This window comes from Pyrgilauda ruficollis, unplaced genomic scaffold (assembly GCF_017590135.1).
Source record: "Pyrgilauda ruficollis isolate IOZ18807 unplaced genomic scaffold, ASM1759013v1 scaffold28, whole genome shotgun sequence".
Taxonomy (NCBI): Eukaryota; Metazoa; Chordata; class Aves; order Passeriformes; family Passeridae; genus Pyrgilauda; species Pyrgilauda ruficollis.
In genome coordinates this window covers 3,211,228-3,229,611 of record NW_024524155.1, presented here as the reverse complement: position 1 = coordinate 3,229,611, position 18,384 = coordinate 3,211,228, and the positions used below count along the sequence as shown (strand labels likewise).

At 46.0% G+C, this 18,384-nt stretch overlaps 1 protein-coding gene across 7 annotated transcripts; it reads right to left on the bottom strand.

The window, feature by feature from the left end:
• Positions 1-29: 29 nt before the first annotated feature.
• On the bottom strand, positions 30-17,884 carry VASH1 (vasohibin 1). Of its 7 annotated transcripts, none has more exons than XR_005955489.1 (9): positions 17,382-17,884; positions 12,491-12,579; positions 11,334-11,390; positions 10,216-10,290; positions 8,867-9,248; positions 8,343-8,455; positions 7,481-7,760; positions 2,472-2,588; positions 30-379 (listed from the first exon to the last, which is right to left on the bottom strand). XR_005955489.1 is itself a non-coding variant. In XM_041471909.1 (7 exons), exons 1-7 carry the CDS (start codon positions 17,640-17,642, stop codon positions 7,688-7,690), a joined length of 1,050 nt encoding a protein of 349 aa, XP_041327843.1. In that variant the 5' UTR covers positions 17,643-17,884; the 3' UTR covers positions 2,640-7,687. The 7 variants fall into 7 exon arrangements, 1 of the variants encoding a protein (XP_041327843.1); XR_005955490.1 differs by having other exon boundaries at positions 30-290; XR_005955491.1 differs by lacking the exon at positions 2,472-2,588 and adding an exon at positions 478-599.
• Between the last annotated feature and the right edge of the window lie 500 nt (positions 17,885-18,384).

Below are 18,384 nucleotides of genomic sequence, written 5' to 3'. Positions count from 1 at the left end.
ACGAACACTTAGAGGAGTAACACTTGTTATATAAAACAAAAAAACTGAGTTTCAGATTTATTGTTAGTGCTCTGTATGCCACCTGATTTGTGAAGGCAGAACTCTGAAATATAATTGACCTTAGTTTGTCTTCTCTGAGGAGTCTCCAAGAGGTCATAAGAAGTTCAGCATCTCAGCGGATCAAGGTATGAGTCTTGCTCTTAACAATGTGTTGATGATGGTGTTGGCAAACAGTCTGCAAAGCAGGGTGTTGCTGCAGTCCAATATCTGCTCCCATTGCCACCACCTCACTGTTGAACATTTATTGGATGTGCTGGTTAGAAATTTGCAGACATATCCATGGGTCATCCAAATGCAGATGAACCCTTTTGTTGCTCACCTAGAGGGGGAGCACATAAGCGTTAGTGGGATACCATCTCCTTTCAGGCTTCCTGTTGTGCAGACTAATTGAATTACTGGCTGTCACCTGCTTCTTACCAGACTGTAACTGCCTGGCTGTAGTGCTTCCCATAGCACTGTCGTGTTCAAATGCACAAGCTGAATTGAATATACTGCATTGTGTTTCTCACTATGGTACTGAGTTTCTGAAGAGAACTCACCTGTTACAATGATAACCAAGATGACAGATTAAACAGCTGGCATGCCTCTAACTCCTTTTGTCAGCTGTAAACGTTTGGCATTTCCTGTCAAGGCAAGTTGTCCTCCTGCTTCTACTGAAAATGTCATTCTAGTCTTGAAGCTATTTTTCTTTTTATTTATTTAAAAAATTACTTATTTTCTTTCAGATTTGGACTGTACATTCTTGAGTTCTTGTATAATAGCTGGAAAATTTTTTGTAACTTTGATAAGACAAACACAGCAGCTTTCAAGGTCCAGGTCTGTCAAATGGGAGGACTAAGCTAGACACTGGCTTGTGCTACAACAAGAGACGTGTTTGTTCCATCCAGTCTTCAATTTCTACACACCAGAAAAAAAATCAAAAACCAAACAACACCAGGAAAAAAAAAAAAAAAAAGACCAAAAAAATCCAACCAAAAAAACACCAAAACCAAAACCCCCCAAAACCCTTGGCTTCGAGCCTTAGCAATTTTATTCAGTTTTTTGTTATTTTCTTTCTGAATGCCAAGCCTTCTACTTATATTTATTCTATATATTCAATTATTGGCCAGTGTCTGGAGCTGCTCTTGAACAGGGAGTAGGTGAATGCAGTAATTATTCTGTAGTTATTCCTCTCCTTCTTTCCTCCCTTAAAATGAGGTTAGAGATAGGATAGCACTCACTCTTTGCCAAAATAAAACTATAATCCAGGAAAACAAACCTGACTGAGTTAACTTAATTCTGTAATGGCCTGCTACCCACAGCATGTCATATGCCTTTGCCTGCCATAATCTTGCAGTGGCTGCATGAGTGCTGCTCTTAAGGCTCAGTCTTGGTCTCTCATGAATGAATTTCTGTGTGCTTTTAGACATGTGAGAGCCTTAAGTCTTGGGCCTCTCAGTGTAAAAACTGACATGGTGTGGTTTTTTGTTTGTTTCTTGGGTTTTTAAAATTTATTTTCTGCTTCAACATGTTCTTTATCCTTCCCACAATAAAGATTTTCCACTTAAGGTCCAAGCAGCATAATCTCTAACTGAATTGCAAACTAAAACTGCAGGAACAACCAGTAGCAGGAGAAAAGCGTGATGTAAGAGGGAGCAGAAAGTCTATGGCCACATCACTGTTTTGCTGTTCTCACTCCACCCTGATCTATACATCCCTAGGGGATATAGGAGTTACCTGATTTAAAGCAAAATCTATAAGGCATGGAGCAGAGGGTGTTTTCAAGCAAGCAGCTGAAGTAGATGTTTAGAACTGTGCAATTACTTTCCCTCAGGGCAGAAGCAGATCATATAATTAACTTGGCTAAGATGGACTATTGCATGTGTCTTTCTCTTTGGAGTAACAAGGCAGAGAATGTTTATTCCTTTCCTATACACACTGTAGGCTTGCCTACATCCTGGCCCTGGTCCCAGCTATTACTCATTTCCCTAGAGAGAAGGGGCATGCTATGCCTGAAAGATGATAGCCTGAATAAAGTTGGATCCCCCTACTGGGGATCCTTGCACTGAATCTTGCAGCTGACTGTCCTTTATTAACCCAGCATTTGTCTTGAGAAGTCCTGGTGAGGTCATTAGTCTGGAAGGTCACTAAACAGACTTTGAGGAGAATTGCTTTTCAGGCCAGGAAGGGAGACTGAATTGTACATTGAAAAGCTGAGCAGTGCAAGAAGAGGTTTGTATTAACCCTGACAGTATTGTTTGGTACAGTATTGTAAGACTGAAATTTTTGATGCTGCCTGCACTGATTTTTTTTTCCCCCATCCAGCCTGACTGATGGCAATTCAAGAGGGAAAACATGAATTCTGGCCTTTGCTAAACAGCCACATACGCACTTACTCTGACAACTGCCTCTGTGTGCACAGACATACTCACCTGTTCAAATGATTAAAGGAGGTTGAGGGTCTTCCATGTCCACTAGTGTAGCAAGTAAAGGACATCTTCACGTAATTTGCCTGATACCATCACTCAAGGCTGCCTTTTGATTTTCAGCTGACATGTAATGGGAAGGTTTAAAGCAAAAAGAAGGACAGTACAGACAACTTGTTTTCTCTGCACAAGCTGAGAGCAGTACAGAGGGAATTTTATTGTCTAAGTGTTAAAGGAAGCTGGAAGAAGTATCAACATGAGGGTCATGGGAAGTGCGGTAAAAACTAAATCTAAATAAAAATTCTGTGTTGGCTATGTAAGAACACAGAACCACACTGATTAATTACAAAAATACACACATGATACTGTTTTTAAAGAAAAAAACTTTCAATTTCTTAGTTCTGAGCTGTACGAGTGATAAAGATGTAAATGGTTTTGGAGCACTCTATCAGTGCTGGAGTAGAATACTGATGTGCGTGGAAGAGGACCGCTCTGGTCCCACTAGCACCATCTCAACCCTGACCTGGAGGGAAACTCTGCTCTGCAGAGATTATGGGGGATACAGGGGCCTTCTGGGCCTAAACTGAGTTGCTCTTGAGCAGAAAGGGCCAGGGCACCACTGAAGGAGAGTGGTTGTGATACAAGTAAACACCTGCTCAGAAGACACACAGAAATATTAAATTCCCTAAGGAGTTCAGCTTGGCTGTAGAGGGGCCATCTCCACCTTTCCCTGGGAGAGCAAACATCAAGCCAGAATAGCACTTGCTTTAAGTAAAATTAGAAATCCATAATGCAGGTCTAAATGTTGTCAGGACAACAGTGCAAGGCCACTGGGATGTGTGGTGTTATTTCAGCCAGACTTGCACACACAATACACCTGGGACACCCCCTGCCTATGCCTACTGTTTGATTATCAGGACCACTTGAAATACTTCACTCAGAAGAAGCAGGTAGCTAAAGCAACCACCTGAAGTGATTAGCCAGTGCCACTGGAGCAAGGTCAAGCCAATCTAATCCAGACTCTTGCCCTCTGGCTAACAGGAGCTTTCTTCTGTTCATTATGGTTTCTTAAACTCTGAAATTTTAAGGACAGTCATGCTCCAATCTATACAACACCACACATGAGTCTGCCTTAGGGGGCAGGCACCTGATTAAGGCTTTCACCTGAAATACTTAAAAGAAAATTCATCCTGTTAAGCAGATTTGAAAACAGCAATACAGCTACTATGTGATTATGTTTCAACTACAGTTCTGGAGTAATTTATTCTGATAGATCCAAGGAAACTGTACTGACCCATACCCTGGACCACAGTAACTGAAAAATAAGCACTGAAAAAAAAGCACTTCACTCCCACCTAAAACAGTTGCTAACACACGTCAATTTCCTAAATACTCCTTTAGCTTCTACCAGTAAAAAAAAAAGGTTAGTGTGTCACAGACTGGACACCCAACCCTGCTCATTAATGTACAAAGTTTGTATCAGAGTGATGCTGTAGCAGAAAGTTTTGCTCACTAATGATTCTGTCCATTAAAAAAATTGCAGTTGGCCAGGTATCAAGAGACTTGTCTACATAAAAGTATAAAGAGGGGCTCTTATTTCAAGGTTTGCATTATGTTTAGAATAGTTTTGCCAGTAATAGGTCAGCATTTGTTGAAGTCTTTCAAAGCTCGCCTCAGCTTCACATACAATGCAGGCAGTTTCTATCCATTCCTAGTGTACAAACACAGTTCCTTTCCACAGAGTTCACAGGACTTGTACTGCAGAATAGACATCATGTGAGACCTACTGAACACTGAAATTTACATCACAGAGCTACATGAGCGACCCTATTAATATTTAACATTAAAAAATTAATAGGACTCCTTGAGATCCATCTTCCTTGTTCTGCAGGCACTAAAGCAGTATGACTTACATTATCATTCCTTCTGTGTAGCTCTAAAGCCTGCAGAAGTGAAAAAGACTCTCATCACCTTTTTCCTTATGGTTAAAGGCAGACAGACCAGAAACCAGACCAAGCAGGTGGGGGAGGAAAGAAGTTGAAGTGCTAAACTTTGTCTTGCACTGCACCCTCAGCTTTCTTACAGCATAAAGCTAGATTGCATTAATCCTCTCTGTCATGGAAGAATGTGGTTTTGTTTGTTAGGAAGGAAGCAAAGCTTTGTATTGAAGTGATTCATCCTGTTACAAAGATGGGGGGAGCAAGAGCAAGAAGGGGAGAACTCTATGGTCCTTTTCCAGTTTCTTGTACCATCTGCTGAATTGGAGATACAGAAACAGTAAGGAGCAGGAATTCTACACAGAGAAACACATTAGAAGGCTTGAAATCATAACCCTAGCAGAGCGCACTTGTCTGCTCCTGTGTCCATCTTGAGAAGTTAATCAACATTAGATACAAGCAAAGAATTAAACACTTCCTAACATATATAATTGTGCAACTAGATCTTGAAAGAGGATGTTCTTGTCTAGCTGCAGCTGAGGATTAAGAGACCTTGAACTCTACCTGTCATTCATATCTTAAACACCCATTTCCTTTGCTTTTTCTAAGCTAATAGCTTTTTCTAAGCTATTGGCCTCAGTTACATCCTGCAGGAAAGCTCTTAATTACAAAGTCAAACAAAGCATTTTGTTTTAAGCCATTCTGATGTAGTGATCTAACACTGCTGAACACCCCTGTTGCCCTGCTCTCAAGAATGCATCATTAACTTGCAGCTGACCCCTCACTTGTCTCATCTGTTGTAAAGTCTTCCTCCCACCCCCACATTTCCCCTTTCCATCTAAAAAAGCTCAAGTCTGTCCAGTTATTCAATGTTGTTTGTATTACACTACTAATTACTCTCAAGAGCTCTCCAGTTACTCTGAATTAACTAACCAATTGACTAAACAAAGTCATAGTGAAGATGCATTCTAGGCATCTTTTATATTTTTTTTTAAATTCTGGATTTCATCCACTTTATAATAAAGCCTGACAGTCAGTTTCCCCTTGCTGACTGCTGCTTGTATTTATCATATGATTCACAGTGGCATCTGAACTTTCAGTCCGCTGCATAGTAAACATTATGCAAAGGCAGTTTGTGGCTTCCAAGTGGCCCATATTATTTACAGGTAGCTGTGGTGCCTTTACAGCTAGCATCATCACTAGCATCCAGACCCTAAATATGTTAATTTACAGCCACACAAAAACGACCAGAGGACATGTTCAAATGAGTGCTTGGCTCACTGCTGCTGTTAACTTCAGTTGTTGCATGTAGCTGGAATATAAGGGAGTGGACAGGTGTTGCACTGCACTGTGGAAACTGGCATCCTCTTCTGGATTAACCTTCTCTTGGCTCAGCAGCAAGTTCTGCCACCTTCTTACAGATTTTCCTCCTGGTTGTACAGCACAGCAGAAAAGTACAGACTACAGAGGGAGATTGGAAGAACTGACTGCAGTGGTATGGATACGTCTTGCAAGTTACATCACAGTTAAGGATGTACAATTAGGAACCTGTAAGGTCTGAGTTAAATCGCTTGTGGGTGGTGCTTCAAGGATTAACTGCTTTAACTAGGCAGAAGAGCTGATTTGTTTGGGGTTAAGAACCCATTCTCTGCCCCCAAAATAGCTCTACTTATTATGAGGATGTGGCACAAGAATACTGTAACAAAAAAACTAGTAGAGCTCAGCTCCATCATGTTTCTAACAAAGAAAGAAAGGAAAGAATAAGCTCAGTTTTAACAAAATTAAATATGTGGTATTTCAGAAAGTTTAGCTCCTTGTCAGTGCTGTGATAAAACAAGACTGTTTCTCACCAGGATACTCCCACTCCCAAGCTCAGTTTATGCATCCCCCAGATCCATGCATCCAAATTACTTTAAGACCATGCTGTTCTGACTTCTGGAAATCCCACTGTTCCCATGGCCTAGGCCTCAAACAGAGAGATCCTGACAATACTCCAAATTTCTGACAAACATTACACTGCTGAATCAGTAGTACAACACTCCCCCAAAAGAAGCATAGGAAGTAAAGGCCATAAGTGGCAGAAAGGCCCAGCCCAGCCCTTTGGGAAAGATTAGTGTACCTGGTGCTGTTACATACTGCAGCTATCCAAAGAGCCAGAACACAAGCACAGCTCTGGCACTGGGGTGGGGAACTGCTTTCAGGAGGCTCCAGGGTGAGCTGTCAAGAAAGCAGCTGCAATTTCCTTGAGCAGAGCTTCTCACAAACAGGTGTATGCAACTCTGGCACTAACACAATAGGGAGGAAGGAGCAAGAGCCTTGTGAAAAGGAAAAAATGCTTGTAAAACCTGTTCACATGATTGCATCCTTCCTTAACTTTTTACTCTTAAAACTCGTACCTCAGTGACTGAAGTGCCTGCCACAAGCTTTCTGAGTAGCAGCCACTAGAAGTTAATAGAGAGAAGGCTGATGAACAGACAATGTGAAGTTCAGGTTTTCCACCACCCCCCACCTGCCCCATTTCCATTGCTGGAACAATTGAGCTCTCTATGCCTGTTTTCATGTAGCAGTGGTATAGGCATATCCTGATCCACTCAACCACCAAAGGACCTACAGCAACAGTTCACCAGCATTCCACTGTCTACCCCCCCAGAGACAATGAAATACTTTGAAATAGGCAGGACTAAACATACAAGATGTGTTTTTTCTGGATGAGAAGACTTTGTATGGTCAATAAATCAGGCTGAGCAAATTCAGACTACTCTCACAAGAGCAATGATAAACAAAGTGTTCGTAATGACAAGACCAGGAGTTTTTGTACAAGATTCAGGGGCCATCCCATTCCAGCATCACTTCTCCCTCAGCCCTGCAGGCCTTGCAGGGGTTAAAAACTTCTGTGCACACAGGGAAGAAGTACTGTTGACAAGATGCTCCACCTACTTGCTGTCAAGGAAAAGATAGCAAGTCCACTGACCCCACTCATTTAATATTCTTCCTGAAGCAAACTCCCACTAATGTACATATTTTTTTCTTTTTTTTTCTTTTTTTTTTAAAAATACTTAAGTGAATTAAGATGGTCACCTCTCCCAGAAACAGGCAGGCGAATCCTCTGGGACCCATGGGATCCAGCTCTGGGACTGGCCCACTAGTAAGCACCTGGGAAAATCAGCACTCTCTTTTGCTCCCACTCCCCTGTCCCATTTGTCAGAATCACTGCAGGTGGATCCAGGTCTCAGCTGTGGCCAGCAAGAAGTCCATGGAGCCAGGCACAACAAGGCACAGCTCTCTTCATACCCGGATCTGGTACCCATTGAGGTCTGGCATGGCTTTGGAATCGGCAGGCTTCTTCTCACCAGATGGCCTGTGAGCAAAGAAGGTAATAGCGCTTTAGAAACTGTTTTCAGTCTCAGGTGATGCTGCACATAGAGATGGCAGCACAGGAAAAGGTACACAGAGCTTCAGACTGATCCTGCACTACTGAGGACAGGACTACTCTGCAGCCTCCAGTAATTCTCCCAGTGATCTCAACAGAACAGAATGCAAGTTAGGAAGTAGGAGGTCCACTCTGGAACCCCAGGTTATTATCAGGAAAACAATCTTGCTGACAGCAGAATAATTTTTGGAATCTCTTTGAGGCACAGGTCTGTGAGACACCAGAGCTCAGACCCATGTGTAAGGTTAAAAGTCAGCTACCAACATCACTGTCTGTTTGAGCTGCCTCCTCCTCCCTGCCAAAACAAGCAAGCAAAAAAACCCAGCTGTCCCCTCAAATCCCTAAGCAATGATAAACTCACAATGGTACTGCTACTGCAGGTCAGAGAAATAACCACTGTTCTAAAGAAACCCAATAGGACATCAGAAGGATCCAAAACCAAACAGCAAGGTGGAGTCTGAGTAAAGCAGATGTTCTAGACAGGTCTCCTGCCCCAGCAGCCCCACTCACCGTCGGTCCCCACGGCTGTTTCGCCGATGGGGGCTGGCCTGACCTCTTTGTGGGGAGGAGACATCTTTCTTTCTGTCCTTGGTGGGAGATGGTGGTCCAGTTCCTTTCCCAATCTGCCAGAACAATAAAATTAAGAGCTGCATGAGCAGAAAGCCAATGTGAGTAATAACAAAACCCACAAAAACTAACCATGTTTTATTATATGGGGAAAAAAAAGAAAAAGGCAAGGCAAGTGCATCAAACATGCAAAAGCCAGAAAAAACAAGTTACAGTGACAGCTATGGCTCCAAGGACTGTATATAGTCCAACCTAAGCACAACTGCAGCACTGCACAAGCATCCATTAGGGGACCAGCCTGTACAAAATGGGTGGTTTTCAGTAAGAAAGAGGCCCCAGCCTCCAATTCACTTTTCACTCCACACATCTAGAAGTAGAAAGTTTCCTGTCACTTCATTCCCCCAGTACACCAGCAGCCACGCAAGGCAGTGGATGTAGCAGTGAGTTACTCTATCCTTCCTGCTTACCTTCAGCCTCATATCACGGGCATGTCTCTCAAGCTCTTTGCGAAAGTCTTCCCGTGTTAGCTTGTCTAGATCCAGAATGGAGCGCTTCCACTCAATCTGCTCCACACTGTGTGGGTCATGGGACACGCAGTGGCCCAGCTTCACCTTTTTCAGCGTGTGCCAGCAGCGGCGATACGCCTCCTCGAAGTCAAAGATGAGTTCGCTCAGTGTGCGGAAGACGGGTGCTTTGTACATCAGTTCCTCGCGGCGGCTGATGCCCAGTGCCCCATAGCGGCCGCCAAAGTTCACCCCCAGCACGATGTGTCGGAAGTAGTTCCCTGAGAAGTGGGTTTTGAAGCTGATGGGGAAACGGTCCAGTGTGGTCATGTTGTTGGTGAGGTAACTGACAGCAGCCATTATTCAGGATATAACTGGTGATAACAGTTTCCTGACAAGACACGTCCTACCTGCTCCAGACCCTCCCAGCCTGTTTAGCAGATTGATTCAAGCATCACATAGACAGGATTTGTTCTCCAGGTCAAGAGCCCAGCTCATTGCAGGCTGCCCTACTTTCATCTGGGTTATGGGGAAAACAGACTTGGCCTCTTCAAGGAGACAGTCAAGAAAGGGAAGTGAATTTTGATGCAGTTCTGTGATGCAGAAGTTGCAATGCTAGCACCTTAAGTGTACTGTATTTCATAGCTCCCAAACTGTTAACACTGCAGCATGATTCCTCGGTTTGCTTTGTTTCACTAGCTACTGTTTCATACACCTTCAGGATAAAAACTCACCAACCTCCACTTTTGAACCATTCACTCACCATTTCTGCCCCTCCAGGTACATTTAGAACCTACAGCCCAAGTATGACAAACTAAATCTGGAAGTTAGCTAGGAAAGATGTGTACTTAAAGATAACACACATCTAGAACTAATAAAGCTATTGCCTAAGCTAGTAAGTGACATACACCATAATTAGAAGTTGGGGAAGATCTGTAAGTTATTTTAATGCAGAATACATGCAGGCAGTAAGGGAACAATGCTATCCACAAAGGATCTCCTGACCTAACTCTAGCTAGTGTTCTTGCTCCTCTTTAGATGCTCTTTTGTCTTCTACAATCTTATATGGCTGACCAGAGCAGCACCACCCTTCTTGGTGAAGGAGGAGAAACTCCAGTTGTTCTGATACTTTAGAGAATTGCTTGGATTTGAATTTCATTGATGGGGTTTTGTGGAAGAACTGGGGAGGAAAAAAAGAGCAATGTGGGGCTTGGCGACAATATTGTCACCACCGTCAAAGCATTACAAGCAAGAGAGCAGAGGCAAAAACACAAGGATGGGCAGACATGCACAACTCCAAGAGGAAAGGATACATTCCCAGGATCACAGCTTCCAGGCATTTTATTGGCAGGGCCTCTTTGGTCATTTCTTTGGCCAGGTCCATCAGCCTGCAGAGTGGGACAAGGGAAAGACGAGGACAGTTAGAGGGCTCGTGCTATGTACTGTGGCCAGTTCAGCCCTTTTGCACTATATTTGTAAGGTAAGTTTCCAGGAGAGAGGGTGGCCCACAGAGGATAGGGAACAGAACAAATTATCTTCTTTAAGAAGATATTAAATCCAAACCAGGTCTCTGCCACATGCTGTTGTTGCTTCCAAGGAATTCACTTCAGTGAATTGCAGCAAAACTGCTTACTGGCCAACATGGGTTCTCAGGGAGACCACAGCACCAATGTGTCCACAAGTAAAACCCTCAAAGGACCTAGAGCTAGCAGTGTTTGCCACACAAGCCTCAAGGACAAACCTTCTTCTCTGGCATTGACCCTAGTCTCTGTTCAGTGAGTACCATGGAGGAGACCTTGGACTGATTACAAAACAAGGCATTTAGACTGACATAAATCTATGGACTAGACCAAAAGTAAGAAGCCAGTCTTGGGAGATTCTCCATATGCTCTTTAAGAGAGTCAATGAACATCAGGTGCTTATTGCCAGGAACTTCTGGGGCACAGCAGTTCCCAAAATCTGCCGTGAGGAGAATACCCCTTCTCGTTCAAAGTATGAGTCACCAAAAGCTTAGTGAGCCTAGATTCTGCAGAGGCACTCACAGAAGCTATGAAGTTAGACCTGTAAAAATACTTTGCTTTCACAAAGCTTTTGTAGAGCAGGACCTAATTTCAGAATCTCTCAGAAGTTCATATAGTTACATTCCAATTAGAAGCAGGTAGAATATGCACATTTTTGCAATACATTATTTTTGGTCTACTGGATTTACTGATTCATGACAAAAAACCCTACTCTCTTTCTTGAGAAAGACCAGACACAGCTATGCACCAGGCAACAGACAATAAAGCTACCCAAAGCAGGATGCAGCTGCAGTAATGAAAGCCCTGAGTGCCACTAGACCTTGGGCAGGGGATGGAGAAAAAGCAGTGTGTATAGCAGGGCTCCAACAACAAAGAAAGGATTAAATGCTGTGGAGGCTGCCAGCACTTACCCAGTCAGAGGTCTGCTCTTCTTAATCTCAAAGAATTGTGTCCCAGTGTGATTGTACCTGGAAGCAAGAAGTTAAGGGCTTGGCAGCTTGGAAAGTAAGAGTTTGAAGAAAACTTGTCTGAAAGACATTCATGTTATTTACTATTCTCACAGCAAAATCATGATTCCACAAATGTAGCAGCAACAGAAGAAAATCTCTACCTCCCTTTTTTGCATTTCTCCCACTGACACGTCCTCCATATTTCCACTGTATTTCCTTGTCAATTCTTCTCTTCCTCATACCCACAGACAGGTTTCCACTCCAATTCCCAAAGGTTTATGCTGACAGCACATGCTCTGCTCAGCTTTCCAGTTAGAAAACCGGGGCAGAACAGTTTGATATCTCTTCCTGCCCTAATCTGCACAGAATACACGGAGCAATGAAACACTCATGGTACCTTATTCTGAAATTGACTGGGATCCAATCCAGAGCACAACCACCCTGGATGGGTGAAAGACGTCAAAAGGTCAGCCTTCGTACCTTGAATTAGGGCTGAAGCCAGAGCTAGATCTGTATCTCATCAGTGAGATTAGACTGTGTTTGCATGGCATATACCTGCTCTCCAGCACAACAGGAATGGAGAAATCTCATTCCCAGAACACAGCCACACGGCTCTGCATATAAAGGGGCAGCATACCACAGATGCAAAAAAGGAGGGTGACTCAGTATTCTTCAGACAGAGAAGAGTGATGGAGTAGGATGACCTGAGAAGGTTTGCCCATCACCTCAACTCACCCACATCTTAACAATGAGGTGATGCAGTTTGCAGTACATCTGACACTTGGCTGTCACAATCTCAGATATGTGTTTTTAATGAAATACCACGGTAAAGCCACTGACCTAGAAGAGTGGGTAGTGGGGAAAGGCCTTTGACAACATGCTCATTTGTTACATGCAGCGAACAGAACCAGAAAGTAACTTGGGCAAAAAAAGAAAAGAAATGGAGCAGCAAAACAAAACATTATCCCAAGTCCAGCTTCCTGTTTTCAGGGAACAAGTTTCAGTTCTCCTCCAGCCACAACAGGAGGAGCTTTTCTGTTTGTCACAGGGAAAGAAAGTCCTCTTGCTCTTTCTTCCTGGGTTATCACACCAGTGAGTAAGGTAACAGCAAAGGATACTGAAGCTCCCTGATGTAGCGCTGTACAGCTTCCAGGCGCTCAGGGATGGGGGTGGACGGCTGGAACACAGGCACACTTGGTATGGGAATCTGAAATGAGGAGCAGAACATAAATCACTTCTTCCAAACCTCTCCAGCTTCTTGCTGAGCTCAGTGGCACATAGCTACAGGGAGCATGTTCCTCTGAAACCAGACCGTTTTGCCTGCCCAAAGTGACCACACCAGAAACATTCCTCTTTTTCCACAATGGAAATTGGGAAAGGATTCAGAATGAGGCATCACCACAGAGCTGCAAGATAAACTATGTGAAAGGTCCTGCATTTATGCAATGTTACATTGGACAAAATAGATAGAATTAACAAGGCAAGATACAAGACAGGAAAGTGATCATCTGAGGGAGTGTGGCCTCATTTGAGTACTGAAACTGAAAGGCAAAAACAAAAATAAAAGAGGCAAAAACGGACAATGAGTTTTCCAATATCACCAGAGGGTGGAACAGTCCTGCAAGCAAGGGTAGAAAGGTCCATCACTGCTTCCTGGCATTTCAGATGAGTTGGCACTGACTAGGACACAGGCTTCACAGCATGACTCCCTGCCCTGCAGTGTCTGGTGTTTTGAATTACATGGTCAGAGAATGACTTCTGGATGTTCACCTTCCAGACTGCTGTCCCATGCTGAGGCCTCAGCCTTATGGGTCCAGTCAGATTTTCCTCCACATTTTCACCATTTGCTCTGCAGGGGATAACTAGTCTTGTCAGCAGCTGATAAAATGTGTCTAAGTAAAGAGAAAAGACCTGTCCACAGGACAAATAAAAAGAAGACACAAGTTTGGGATGACTGATAGGCTTGGAGAAACAGCCCAATATTTTCTCTCTGAAAGATAGCTAATGCCTTGTATGCACCTTGCTAAGATCAGACTGCATCTTTTCTCAGATGTTTGGCTTTTAACATTTCAGTTCCTCCTCAGACTTCCCCCAGAGCTGGCCTATCCACAGCTATGAAAGAGTGAGTCAGAGCCAGTTCTTCCTTTGAGCCTTCCACTCTGCTGTGCACAACTGCCTCTCCTGGACATGGTTTCATAGCCAGTGGTATTGCTTAGTGCACCCTTCACATGTATTTCTGTGGCCACTCATTTCCATATATCTCCTGCTTCTCTCCTGTGTTGGTACAAGTGATTGGTGAAGCAGGTCAGGCACCTGGAGCAGCTGAAAGCTGAGCCAGCAAGCATGGGTAGTTTTCAGCCAGATCAGTTCCCTGTCCTGGTTTGCCACACGGTTGCACTCTGCTTGTGCCCCACCACGGTACAAGGACCAGAGATGGCTTAACCTTGAGCTGCTGCCTCTCGCATCACGCAGAGGCACCGGCTGCAGGGGGCAGCACAGGCACGGTGGGAGCAGATGTGAAACTGGGTTTGTTCAGCTGCAGCAGGAGCAGGGAAGGCTGCAGAGAGTGGTACAGGAATGGAGCCATCTCTGGTAGTGCTTGAGCTGAGTCAGTTTGGATGCTGTGAGCTGACACACTGAGTCACAGGAAATAATTTCCAGGCAGAAACAACGAAAGAGGTAACAATCAGGGCAGGCTGACTATTCAATTTTGGGTTTTTTTCTTCAGCATGGAGACTTTAATGCTTTTCAGTGGAGACAGACAGATTAAGTGCATGCTGACAGCAGAGACTAATGATTCTGGGTAGTTCCTCCTCCCTTTACTAGTACAGACCCCCAGATCTCCTTTTCCTCAAAGGACTGCAACACTGAGACAGCATAATGGCAATCACTTCAGCAGGGGACTAGTTAATGTGGAAGAGCCTCCTGCACCTCAAGTAATTAAACTGATGAAAGTACACTGTGCTCTCTCTCAGATCTGGGCCTGCAGCCCAGACTGGGCTACAGTTTCTTTTTGCATCAGGTCTATAGCATTTTAATAGGACAACAGAAGCAGAAGAAGAGGAATAAGGTCTCCATCCCTCAATTCCACAGTGACAGGACAAGAGATCCTTATACTTTTTTCTTCCCCAGCATCATCCAGGGCATATCTCCTAAGAGCTATAAATATTAGTTAGTTTTCACAGTCCTTCAGAAAGCAGAGAATTTATTTATAACAGAAAAGATAGGCAGTGTGATCTATTTTGACTTCCCTTTAGCTATTATGAAAGCTGAAGAGAGCTCAGATTTCCCAAAGTATATAACCTCTGCCAGGCTTAGCAGACCAAATGAACACACCCTTGATCCCTCATCACTTGTGTGGAGTAGCTGCATCACCCCACTTCTAGATTAATGCACAGTGGCAGGCTGTCTATATGCATGGGATTGGGACTCTGCTTTCAAAAGGGGATACTGAGAACAACCAAGATTTTCATGTACAAGTGGGCCATGCTGTATGTGAGGAAAGGCAGATGGGAGCGAGGCACAGGCAAAGCTCCACCTTTATCGGTATCACAGAGGTGCTCTTCTGGCCAGCCTAGTTTAGCAACAGTTTCTTTTATGGTACTTACGTGTATCCAAGCTCCTCCCTACTCTTCCTTCTGCAAATAACACAGGAGCGGCATCAGGCTTGGTTGAGAGCCTGACTGAAAAAAACAGATTATTTTTTCTGGCTCTCTTGTTCTGAATCCATTAGATGCAACTCTTCCTGTCTTTGCCCTCATAACTATCTCATTTAAACTCCATTTCTTTATGAGCCAAGCACACATCACTTTGTACTTCCAGCTTGGACCCATGTGATGGTTCCAGCAGCTTGAAGCAAGGCAATACCCCACCCTGTTGCTGGAAAGAACACAACCTACAGGAGAGTGGCACTCACCCCAAGTCTACTGGAAGGAAATAGAGACTAGAGAAGCTCTCTGAGCTCTCAGACTACAGTGAGAGACACAACCCCATAAGCTGATCTGTAAACATGTGTCTAATCACAGCCTCCTCCAGTCATAATTTTATAGTATTATAGTTTATTGACAGCATTTTAGAGAGTTATTTCTCCCAACACCCAATGCTGGCTACGATCCATGGCCAAAATTTTGGAGTAGGTAAGTCACTGTCCCATTCCCAACACCTAAAAAGGACTATTCACCCCCCAGCACATGGAGAGCCTGGCTTTTCAAAGGAGCTAGCCTTGCAGAGTACACTTACTGCCCTGATTCTCATCTGTTGCACCAGCCTTTCAGAGAAGCTTGATGGCACGGAGACAAGTAGCGACAAGCAGCCCTCAAAGAAAAAAATACATCCCTACAGGGGAGAAGGAGCTAAGAAAACAGAGCTCATCCATCCTTGTGGTTTCCTGAAATCCAGCTATATGCTTGGGGATGGCATCTCAGATGGCAGAGTGCTGAATACAGTTTACAGATCTATTTCCCAGGGGTGCTAGCAGATGCAAAAAACCTGTCAACAACTCAAAACCCAACAACCCTCAAAACAAAACAGCCCACTTTTGCCTCTTACCACAAGACCTCAGACCACTGGTGTCCCCTAACTGTAACCCTCTTGGATGAAGACTCTGAAGTGAGAACAGTGGAACTTCTTCACATAAGACCAAAACAAGGGACTGAACACTGTATTTCCCCACCTGTCATTCACTGGAGTCTTGTTTGTCAGCTCCTTTCTTCCATTTCCCTCACCTCTTTTGACCAAATCAATACTTATGGTTAGGAAATTAGGTAGTGTGTGTTCTGACTGATCTGAAACATGTTTTCAGCCTTCACCTAAGCTCAGGACAAAGTCACAGGAAAGGAAGGAAAACTGAAAAGGAAGGAAAAGTCTAATGGAGTTAGAATAGGGACTGTAATCAGGACTCAGGATTTGTTCCAACTGCTGCCACTGATGCCTCTGACTCTTTACTGCACAAAGGATGTTGCATCACATGCTTCTCCAGAATTCCTCATGGAAAGCAATATGGATTGTCTGTATAGTATATAACAGCATGTTCTTCCATACTTCAAATTACCTTCCCAAGGAGGTAAGTCCTTGCTAAAAAAGCCTAAGATGAAAAAGTGTGATCTTTTTGTATCTGAATTTCCCCTATTAGAGTGATGGGAATACTCTTATAACCTGCCAGTGGAGTGACACACCAAATGTTTGCAGTGTCTTTTGTTCACAGTATGCCAATAAAAGGGAGAGATTTTTCTCCAGCTGAGATGCAATACAGAAAGCAACAATCACAAGAATTCACATTGAAATGTTTCAGTATGGTACAAGGCTCAGTGAAATGGTCAGTTGTTCCTCTTTTCATAGAGTTCTCTGCAGCAAGGCCACGAATGTGCTTGGAAATCACACCTGACCCTACATCAGCAGTAAGCTTTGCAAGCGTTTGCTAACTCCTCTTAAAACGCTTGGCATCAAAAGTCTTTTCTGACAGATACAGTTCTGTTCCAGAATGCCTTTTGGTGTGGGAGACTGTACTCAAATCAAATTTCTTCAGGTTCAAAGTCTCACCTCCGCCTGTCTCAATCCCCCACCTCAAGTATTTGGGCTCTTCTAAATTTAACTCTCCTCATCTTTTCATCATTTATCCAGTCTTTCTCTTTAGCCACTGCCCATTCCTCCCTTCGCCCTCCAGGCCGCTCACACACCAGCTACCTGAAGTCCGTTTTCCAGCAAGGCCGCAGAAGAAGAGGGTGCTGCTGGCGCACCAGAGAGGGCAGAGCCCCGCAGACACCCTCTCGCACTCCGAGTTGAAGTGTGGCTGTGCTTCTAGCAAGAGCAGTCCCGGGGCCCGTTTTTCCCAGGGATCGCTCCCGAGCCGGGGAGACCGGCCTCCTAAGGGGACAGGCGGGCGCCTCCTCCCAGCGGGATGCCGCCGTTTCCCCCTTCCCTCCGTCCGCCCTGTGGGGGACGGTCCGCTCCGGGCGCTTCGCAGGGACCCCGCGCCGCACCAGCCCGGGGGTGAGATCGGGGGGGTCTCACCTTGGGCAGATCGGCGGCGCCCCGGATCCTCTGCGCCACCCGGTCCCCCTCGGGGTGGATCCTGCCCACATGCCGCCACATCCGCTCCCAGGTGGGCTCATCCACGGGCAGCCCGCCGCGGTTGACGAAGAAGGGGACGCCGCCGTCGCGAAGATCCTCCTCGCCCTCCTCCTCCTGCTGCTCCTCGTCCCGCGGTGCCGCCGCCTCGCCGGACGGGGGCTGCCTGGCCGCCGCGGCCCCGTCGCCCCCCGGCATCGGCATCGCCGCGCCCGCACTCAGCGCCTGCCGCCCGCCGCCGGGCCGCCGGGGGCCGCGCCCCGCATGGCCGGCTCCGGGCACGGGGCGTCACCGCCCCCGCCTCGCCCCCAGAGATATCAGAGCGGAGGGTTCGCTGCGAGAAGGGAAGAAAAAGCCGGGCGGGGCGGTGCCGGGTGCCGCATCAGGCCGCCGCCGCGGCGGGGGAGGCGCCGGGCTGGGCCGGGCCGGGCCGGGCGGGGCCGGACACCGCTCTCCTCCGCCCTGCTCCGCCCTGGGCCGGGTCTCAGCGTGCGCCCACCGCCGTAGCGGAGCAGGGTGGCCGCGGGCGGGGCCCGGGCGGGCGAGCGGCGGTGTCGCTGCCCGCGGACGATAAGGCAGATAAGGGCGATAAGGGAGGCGGCTGCGGCCGGGCGATAAGGAGGCGGGGCGGAGGGCGGGAGCGGGCCCCGGGGCGGGGCCGGGCCGTGAAGCGGCTGCCGAAGGGTCGCCGCGAGGGGCAGCGGCGGCCCCGCCCTGCCCGCCGGGGGTCTGCGCTCGGGCTGCGGGGGCCTGAGGGACGGGCGGGGCCGGGCCGGCTCAGGGGCGGCCCCGCAGGCGGTAAAACACTGCTGGGAGCCCGGGGCAGGTATCTGTGTTGACATAGCTTAGAGGAATGGAAGAGCTGGGATGAGCTTTCCAGGTAGGAAGCAGTGGTGGGTGGAGAGCGTATTCGATGCTGCTGTAGCACAAAGCAATGGTGAAGGAT